Here is a 9,883-nt window from a genome sequence, read left to right on the forward strand (position 1 = left end):
CGCTAACACTTTCTATTTGTTTCTGTGGGACAAAAAGTTGTTTTGCCTCCACAAACTGATCTGTTAGATGCAGTGACAGAGTGAATCTACTGGTCCATATTCACCTGCCGACAGTGAAACATAGATCTGACTCGTCTGCATGATTGTGATAGGACACATTTTTGCTGCGCATCAACTGACTTAACGGCAGCATGTAGAGGTTGAACAGAAGGGGACCCAGGACTGACCCTTGGAGCACGCCACAGTCTGAGAGACAGTTACCAATTTCAACAAAGTACTTCCTGTCTTCCAGATAGGACTTTAACCAGTTTAGGGCGGGGCCAGTGATGCCCACCCAGTCCTCTAGTCTCTGTAAGAGGATCCATGATCCACAGTGTCAAAAGCAGCATCAGATCGAACAGAGTTAAGACTGAGGCTTGGCCACAGTTTTCAAAGCACTTGAAATCTGCGGCCACATATCATGAAACATATAAGTTGTGTTTATATTGTTAATACTTGTCTTTTCAGTTGATGAAGATCATGGTGAAAGTTAGCGACATTTCAAATGAAGCACGGCCCATGTCTGTGGCTGAGCCCTGGTTAGACTGTCTGCTCCAGGAGTTCTTCAACCAGGTACCTCCAAAACTACTCCTCTGGCTCTGCTCCTCTGTCTCTGCTCCTCTGTCTCTGCTCCTCTGTCTCTGCTCCTCTGACTCTGCTCCTCTGTCTCTGCTCCTCTGACTCGGCTCCTCTGTCTCTGCTCCTCTGACTCTGGCTCTGCTCCTCTGACTCTGCTCCTTTGACTCTGTCTCTGCTCCTCTGACTCTGCTCCTCTGTCTCTGCTCCTCTGTCTCTGCTCCTCTGTCTCTGCTCCTCTGTCTCTGCTCCTCTGACTCTGCTCCTCTGTCTCTGCTCCTCTGGCTCTGCTCCTCTGGCTCTGCTCCTCTGACTCTGCTCCTCTGTCTCTGCTCCTCTGTCTCTGCTCCTCTGACTCTGCTCCTCTGACTCTGACTCTGCTCCTCTGTCTCTGCTCCTCTGACTCTGCTCCTTTGGCTCTGACTCTGCTCCTCTGTCTCTGCTCCTCTGTCTCTGCTCCTCTGACTCTGCTCCTCTGACTCTGACTCTGCTCCTCTGACTCTGCTCCTCTGGCTCTGCTCCTCTGACTCTGGCTCTGCTCCTCTGACTCTGGCTCTGCTCCTCTGACTCTGACTCTGCTCCTCTGACTCTGCTCCTCTGACTCTGCTCCTCTGACTCTGACTCTGACTCTGCTCCTCTGACTCTGGCTCTGCTCCTCTGACTCTGGCTCTGCTCCTCTGACTCTGACTCTGCTCCTCTGACTCTGACTCTGCTCCTCTGACTCTGCTCCTCTGACTCTGACTCTGCTCCTCTGACTCTGCTCCTCTGTCTCTGCTCCTCTGACTCTGCTCCTCTGACTCTGACTCTGCTCCTCTGACTCTGACTCTGCTCCTCTGACTCTGCTCCTCTGTCTCTGCTCCTCTGACTCTGCTCCTCTGACTCTGACTCTGCTCCTCTGACTCTGACTCTGCTCCTCTGACTCTGCTCCTCTGACTCTGACTCTGCTCCTCTGACTCTGCTCCTCTGACTCTGCTCCTCTGACTCTGCTCCTCTGACTCTGACTCTGCTCCTCTGTCTCTGACTCTGCTCCTCTGTCTCTGTCTCTGCTCCTCTGTCTCTGCTCCTCTGTCTCTGGCTCTGCTCCTCTGACTCTGGCTCTGCTCCTCTGACTCTGGCTCTGCTCCTCTGACTCTGACTCTGCTCCTCTGACTCTGCTCCTCTGACTCTGCTCCTCTGACTCTGCTCCTCTGACTCTGACTCTGACTCTGCTCCTCTGACTCTGGCTCTGCTCCTCTGACTCTGGCTCTGCTCCTCTGACTCTGACTCTGCTCCTCTGACTCTGACTCTGCTCCTCTGACTCTGACTCTGCTCCTCTGACTCTGACTCTGCTCCTCTGACTCTGACTCTGCTCCTCTGACTCTGCTCCTCTGACTCTGCTCCTCTGACTCTGCTCCTCTGACTCTGACTCTGCTCCTCTGACTCTGCTCCTCTGACTCTGACTCTGCTCCTCTGACTCTGCTCCTCTGTCTCTGCTCCTCTGACTCTGCTCCTCTGACTCTGACTCTGCTCCTCTGACTCTGACTCTGCTCCTCTGTCTCTGTCTCTGCTCCTCTGACTCTGCTTCTCAGACTCTGCTCCTCTGACTCTGCTCCTCTGTCTCTGTCTCTGCTCCTCTGTCTCTGCTCCTCTGTCTCTGGCTCTGCTCCTCTGACTCTGGCTCTGCTCCTCTGACTCTGGCTCTGCTCCTCTGACTCTGACTCTGCTCCTCTGACTCTGCTCCTCTGACTCTGCTCCTCTGACTCTGCTCCTCTGACTCTGACTCTGACTCTGCTCCTCTGACTCTGGCTCTGCTCCTCTGACTCTGGCTCTGCTCCTCTGACTCTGACTCTGCTCCTCTGACTCTGACTCTGCTCCTCTGACTCTGACTCTGCTCCTCTGACTCTGACTCTGCTCCTCTGACTCTGACTCTGCTCCTCTGACTCTGCTCCTCTGACTCTGCTCCTCTGACTCTGCTCCTCTGACTCTGACTCTGCTCCTCTGACTCTGCTCCTCTGACTCTGACTCTGCTCCTCTCACTCTGCTCCTCTGTCTCTGCTCCTCTGACTCTGCTCCTCTGACTCTGACTCTGCTCCTCTGACTCTGACTCTGCTCCTCTGTCTCTGTCTCTGCTCCTCTGTCTCTGCTCCTCTGTCTCTGCTCCTCTGTCTCTGCTCCTCTGTCTCTGTCTCTGCTCCTCTGACTCTGCTTCTCAGACTCTGCTCCTCTGACTCTGCTCCTCTGACTCTGGGCTCTGCTCCTGTATTGCTGTATGACATGTATATATTTTCAGAGCGACACAGAGAAGTTGCGGGGTTTGCCGGTCACTCCGTTCATGGACAGGGACAAAGTGTCGAAGCCGTCCTCTCAAACAAACTTCATCAAATTCGTCCTTTTACCTCTTTTTACAGAGCTCACCAAACTTTTCCCCTGTCTGGAGGTAAAAAGGCTTTAGCGTCGTATTAAAAGTACTCTAAATACTAAATACACAATCCACTAAAATACATTTACATCACAATTACTATGAACTAACACTACTTGGGCTGTAGTCGACCCAAACATCTTTCTCCTCCTGATAAGATCTTGTCTAATAATTTAAAATGTAATTTGTTTCTAGTGAATAAATATGTTATAGAGCAGTAATGATTATAAAAATGATTTATAGAAGTAATTAACATGCAATTCCTTAATTTAAATTCACTATCTAGTTTGGACCTCTTTTTTAAGGCAAGGCAAGGCAAGGCAAGTTTATTTGTAGAGCACATTTCATACACAAGGCAATTCAAAGTGCTTCACAGCAGGAAAAATGCATTCAAATCACAAAGAAATTACAGAAACAGAAATTCAATAAAATTAACTAAATTAAAAATTATCAATCCAACTGATTTTCTAAACTAATAAAATCACAAACAAAAGAGAAGAGTGCAAAGACAAAATCCTTTCAGTCATATGCGCAGCTAAACAAAACTGTTTTTAGCTTAGATTTGAACATTGTCAGAGTAGAAGCCTGTCTCACATCTTCAGGAAGACTGTTCCAGATTTTAGCTGCATAAAACTGAAACGCAGATTCCCCATGTTTTGTCCTGACTCTGGGCACCAGCAAGAGGCCGGTCCCTGAGGTCCTCAGAGTCTGAGATGGTTCATATGGCACTAACATATCCAAGATGTACTTTGGTGCTAGGCCATGGAGAGACTTGTACACAAGCAGAGCTGCTTTAAAGTCTCTTCTCTGGGCCACAGGAGCCAGTGCAGAGACCTGAGAACAGGACTAATGTGATGGTACTTCCTGGTTCTAGTCAGGACCCGAGTAGCAGCGTTCTGGATGAACTGCAGCTGTTTTACAGCTGGTTTGGAGAGACCAGTGAGCAGGCCGTTACAGTAGTCTAATCTACTGGAGACAAACGCATGGATAAGTCTCTCTAAATCTGGTTTTGACACTATATTTTTGATTTTGGCAATGTTTTTAGATGGTAAAAAGCTGCTGATGTTATTGATTTGACGTGGCTATTAAAGTTCAAGTCTGAGTCCATTATTACCCCCAGATTTCTAATTTGGTTTGTAGGTTTTAGAGCGAGACTCTGGAGGTAACCGCTAACACTTTCTCTTTGTTTCTGTGGGCCAAAAACGATTATTTCAGTCTTGTCTGAGTTCAGCTGGAGAAAGTTGTTTTGCATCCACAAACTGATCTGTTGGATGCAGTGACAGAGTGAATCTACTGGTCCAGAGTCACCTGCCGATAGTGAAACATAGATCTGAGTGTCGTCTGCATAATTGTGATAGGACACATTTTCACTGCGTATCAACTGACCTAACGGCAGCATGTAGAGGTTGAACAGAAGGGGACCCAGGACTGACCCTTGGGGCACTCCACAGGTCAGGGTCATGTGGTCTGAGACACAGCTACCAATTTCAACAAAGTACTTCCTGTCTTCCAGATAGGACCTTAACCAGTTTAGGGCAGTGCCAGTGATGCCCACCCAGTCCTCTAGTCTCTGTAAGAGGATCCCATGATCGACAGTGTCAAAAGCAGCACTCAGATCTAACAGAATTAAGACTGAGGCTTTGCCCGTGTCAGTGTTCAGGCGGATGTCATTTGTCACCTTGACAAGAGCAGTCGCAGTGCTGTGATGAGGTCTAAAACCTGACTGAAAAACATCAAATGAGTTGTTTATTAAGAGGAAATCTGTGAGCTGTTGGTAAACAACCTTTTCAAGGACTTTGCCCAAAAATGGCAGATTAGAGATGGGCCGGTAATGACTCAGTACTGCGGCATCAAGACTGCTCTACTTTAGGAGAGGCTTTATGACCGCAGTTTTCAAAGACATTGGGAATGTTCCAGATTGAAGCGACATGTTAACTATGTGAGTGAGTGGTGCTAACAAACTGTTCAGCACAGACTTTAGAAATCTGGTGGGTAACACATCAAGGCAGCATGTAGATGAACTCAGACTGGTGATGATCTCATGGACAGTTTTGTCAGTTACTGGTACAAAGTGAGTTAGCTCTAAGTGTCTTGGTGGTTTTAGGGTAATTTTTTGCATTGTGGGATTTATAGCATTTTTAATGCCCTGAACTTTGTCATTAAAGAATAATGCAAACTCATTACACTTGGATGTGGAAATGAGTTCTAACGGCAGCTGAGCTGGAGGGTTTGTTAATCTGTTTACTGTGGCAAACAGGACACGCGAGTTGTTACTGCAGCTTCCAATTATTTCAGAAAAATATCTTTCCCTAGTTCTACATAAGATTAGGTTGTACATGTTCAGCTTTTCTTTGTAAATCTCTTTTTGAACCTGGAGCTTTGACTTGCGCCATTTCCGTTCGGCCCTGCGGCACTCCCTTTTCTGTGCCCTGACCGAATCATCATTTCTCCACGGCGCCTTCTGCTTATTTTTAACCATTTTAGCCTTTATAGGGGCGATGGTGTCCAGAACATTCAAAACACTAGATGTAACAGAGTTCAACAAATCATTTACATTAGAACATGAGACATTTTCAAAGTTTATCATTTCCATAAACAGTGCACCTGTGCCATCACTTATGTGTCTCCTCTGAACAACTGCAGGACCAACCGGAGGTTTGGGAGAAACAGACAGGTCAAAGAAGACACAGAAATGATCAGACAGAGCAACATCGATCACATTAACATTTGAAATATTTACCCCCTTTGTAATTATGAGATCTAGAGTGTGTCCTTTGCTGTGGGTGGGGCCTCTCACATGCTGAGTAAGACTGAAGGTTTCAAGGACAGCATCAAGCTCTTTAGCGTTTCTGTCACAAATATTATCAACATGCACGTTGAAATCACCTGTAATGACCAAACCATCAAAGTCTGTGCATATGACTGAAAGCATCTCAGTAAAATCATCAATAAAACTTTGGCAGTGCTGGGGAGGCTTGTATAAAACAATGAAGAGAATGGATGGAGACCGTTTTAGCTCCATTTTAAAGGATACATACTCAAATGATGAAAACACCCCAAAAGACAACCTGCGGGTAATTATTTCATCTCTAAAGACAGCACAGACTCCACCCCCTTTTTTGTTTTCTCGTGTTTCAGATTCAAACTTAAAGTTGGGTGGAGCAGATTCTATCAGAACTACATTTCCTGTGTTTTTGTCAAGCCATGTTTCAGTTAAAAACATAAAATCAAGATTATAAGAAGAAATAAAATTATTAATTAAGAGAGATTTGTTACATAAGGATCTGACATTTAGCACAGCAAGTTTCAGACTAGTTTCAGTGGGACTGGGCTTTATCTTTTCACAGGGAATATGAATCACATTTCTCAGATTGGGCCTGACTCGCATTTTGTTTTTCCATCTGTGTGATGATGTGACTACAGAAATAGCACTAGGGGGGGCTCTTTTTACATAGGGCCCCGGGTTGGTTTGATTTTTAATGTGACAATAAGTCCCGGCAACGCTGAGACCCAGTGCATCCTAGCTATGGGAGATACCAGGTAAAAGGCGAGGTTGGATGGGTGGTGGGGCTTTTGTAGCCAAGGAGAGTTTGGGACCAGGTGAGAGGCGAGGGGGGATGGGTGGTGGGGCTTTTGTTGGTGTAGTCGGCATAGCCCTTGCTATATTGGGCGTGAGTGGAGCCATCTTAATGCCTGATTTGATCAGACTTTCAAAATGGCTGGGAAGGCCCATGGGTGAGAGTGGAGATGAGAAGGAGAATGATGAATCTTTAGTGGGAGTAGATGTTGCAGGGGGAACCCAGGGCTGGTGTGAAGGCAGGGGCGATGACAGGGATGTTGTTGGGCTTGTCACAGATGGGTCCAAGGCCTTTGAAGATTGTTCCTTTGCTGGAGGCGGTGGAGGTGAATGTGGAGCAGCTGGAGCTGAATCCTTTGCTGGTGGTGGTGGAGCAGCTGCTGATGAATCCTTTGGTGGAGGCTGAGGTTGTGGTGCTTTTGATGTTGAAACATTGGCTCGGTCTCTGGCTGAGGGAGCAAGAATTCTTCTCTCATTCCTCTCTTCTCTAACTATCTGCTCAGGACCCTGTCCAGGCCCAGTCCAATGCCTCAGAGCGTGGAGCAGGTTCTCTGTCAGCACCCTCACTCCACCTCTGCATAGGTGGGGGCCATTTCTCTTAAACAGGTCCTCTCGTTTCCAGAATAGATAGAAGTTCTCAATATAGTGTAGTCCTCTCGGGGGACACTCTTTGGACAGCCATGTGTTCAGCTGAAGAAGCCGGCTAAACTTATTTATCCTCCTGTCGATGTTTGGAAGAGGTCCACTTATGAAAGTTTTGATTTCCATTTTATCAAGCACGTCGAATAACTTCAAGAAGTCTTTTTAAAAAACTTCAGTCTGTTCCCGCCGCATGTCCACTGCACCCACGTGCACAATCAGCTGTTTAGCTCCTCCATGCTTAGCCATAATATTTGGAAGGAGTGACGTTATCTCAGAAACAGTGGCGCTTGGAAAAGAATGTGTGTTTATCTTTTCATGCGTCACGTGACTTATCGCCCCGTCTCCTATCAAAACAATCCGTGTGACCTTGGCTTTTGGCACAGTTCCTCCTCGCTGTATTTTGGCCACGTCATCTTTCCTTTTTTCATTTAATTCCATCTCTGAAAGTGGTAAAAATCTGTTGGTGAGCTGTATTTTAGGTGACTTCACGTTATCTTTGTATCGTTTAGGCTTTGCTCCAAGTTTGTTCCAAGAAACAGCCTGGTCTTTCTGGTTTTTAGACAGTTTTGGAAACGACACAGAGTCACTGCGGTTTAGGTTGAAAGTAGCAGTTTTTCTTGTAAAAAGTGTGCTCTTCTTACCGTCGGTTGACACAGGAATGGTATCGTGAAGAACTTTTTCAGATTCCAAAACAAATATCCGTGTTTTCAGCTCATTAATTTCTTGTTGATATTTCCGACAGCGTTCACAGTCTTTCTCCCTTCTTCTCCCGGACATGTCGCTGGCGTCAGATATGTCGTTAAAACTGGAAAAATGTTCTTAAAATCCTTGGTTTACTTGAAAAAGTCTAAAGCAAAAATGTTTGGAAGACAAAAACTGATTAAAAAGCAAAATAAATAAGGAAAGCAGCGATAGCAAGCGGAGCGAGCAAAAAAGCGTGTGCACTCTTCGGAAGCAGGTACAAGACATGTTTCTAAGAACCCCTGAAGACCCTGAGAGTCTTTGGGGATCCAAATTTGGGCCCAGGTTGGCAATAATATCAGTCAACCACTTTTTTAATAGTTGACAAATCACTCCTAATCATTTTAATCATCACTAAATAAACTAAACTTTTGAGAGCTTTGTCAGCACCAATACTTCTGTGTTTTCCACAAGAGAGTACATTGTAAAAGCAGTACTTATGACAGAATGAGACAACCACACACTGTCTGCGGCTGATGTCAAAGTATTTTATTTCTCGTCAACCAGGAAGTAATCAATTTAACTTTATTCGTCCCTGAGGAATAATTCAAGCATATTGAGCTTTTCTATCATTTATGTTTTTAACTGCTCAACCAAAAGTCTGAGTGCAGCTCAAGAGGAGGACCAGGTATGTCCAGGGTCAGGGCAGTTTCAGTTGAGTAGCAGAATCAGAATCAGAATCAGAATCAGAATCGGTTTATTGCAATTGTCAATGAACAAAATTCAAAAACATAGGAACTTGTCTTGGTGGTTCGATGCAGCACAAAACAATAAAACGATAAAATAACAAACAATGAACAAGTCATAACAACAAGCTATCAGAAAAATAATAATAATAGAATACAAATTTAAATAAAAAATAGGCTTAATAAAAAAAGTGTCCCAAAAGTGCCCTGTATCCGGGGCATCAGAGCCAGCGTGAACTCTGGAGACTGAAGCTCTCTTTCAAAGTAGGAATTCTGAGATGTAAGTGGGAACTCAGAAAATCCAACCTGCAGTTAGTGTAAAAAGTCTGTTTATGTCAGAAATAGCATATATAGAACCACACAGCATTTCTATGGATACAGAAACAAAAAATCTCAAATCACACAAACTATAGTCCTGAGCTTATGTTGCATTTCTTAGTTGGTTAAAATCCCCAAATATTAAGTCAAAAGTTCATCTTAAAAAGGTAAAAATCAGCCCGAGTCTTACTTTGCCATCTGAAAAAAAGCAGTTTTAAAGCCGCACACGTGATACACTCCTACCACTGGTTAAACATGTAGTTATTTGTACAAACACTAACAATTAGCAAGTCAAATATAATGCAGTCATCTGAAATGACTTCTGTTCTTCCTGTCACACAGCAGCACATTCTGGAGCCAGTGCGTCGTGCTCTGGATTATTATGGAGAACTCGAGAGAAACGCGTCCAATCCACATAACTCAATGCAGACCAAGACCTGAAGACAAACCGTTTGGCAATTGTTACATGATGTGAACATTGTGCTTCTCGCTCCTTTCCTTCAGAAATTACTTTGTTTTTGTAATGGTGTGTTTTTGGAAATACCAGAAGCTGTTCATTATTAAATGTTTTGTCAGATTACACGATCTCCAAATTATGTTACTCAAATACATCATTAGTATTTGCACCAAATCTATTTTAAGGTAATTATTCCGGCCACTATTTTTACTTCTTGAATAATATCAGTAGAGTAACAGTACTTTCTCTTGAGTAGTTTTGGCTTCACGCCGGTCAAACTGCCACACAAAGATGATGCTGACTTGTGACGTCTTGTCGCAAAATCCATGTTTAGTTGGAAAATAGAGATGTGCAGATTCTTGAATGTTTTGCTATATACAATACATACGCTTGTGGTGCTCAATATAATGTGTTTTAAAAGTAAATTCTGTCAAATGTATTCCATGTAG

At 44.8% G+C, this 9,883-nt stretch overlaps 1 protein-coding gene across 2 annotated transcripts in view; it reads left to right on the forward strand.

Annotated features, from left to right (window-relative positions):
• Window positions 1-9,603, forward strand: part of LOC140362830 (high affinity cGMP-specific 3',5'-cyclic phosphodiesterase 9A-like) — a 19,483-nt gene extending 9,880 nt beyond the window's left edge. Inside the window, exons 11-13 of one of the 2 annotated variants that reach the window (XM_072449186.1) lie at window positions 508-612; window positions 2,885-3,031; window positions 9,323-9,603. In XM_072449186.1, coding sequence (XP_072305287.1) covers window positions 508-612; window positions 2,885-3,031; window positions 9,323-9,418 — 348 coding nt within the window. In that variant the 3' untranslated portion in view covers window positions 9,419-9,603. Of the gene's footprint in view, window positions 1-507; window positions 613-2,884; window positions 3,032-9,319 lie in introns of both variants that reach the window. The other variant, XM_072449102.1, reaches the window with a different exon arrangement.
• Window positions 9,604-9,883: the final 280 nt, after the last annotated feature.

The sequence above is a fragment of the Eucyclogobius newberryi genome, unplaced genomic scaffold (genome assembly GCF_026437365.1).
Source record: "Eucyclogobius newberryi isolate DKJ021-1_F unplaced genomic scaffold, fEucNew1.0.hap1 SCAF_1, whole genome shotgun sequence".
Classification (NCBI taxonomy): domain Eukaryota; kingdom Metazoa; phylum Chordata; class Actinopteri; order Gobiiformes; family Gobiidae; genus Eucyclogobius; species Eucyclogobius newberryi.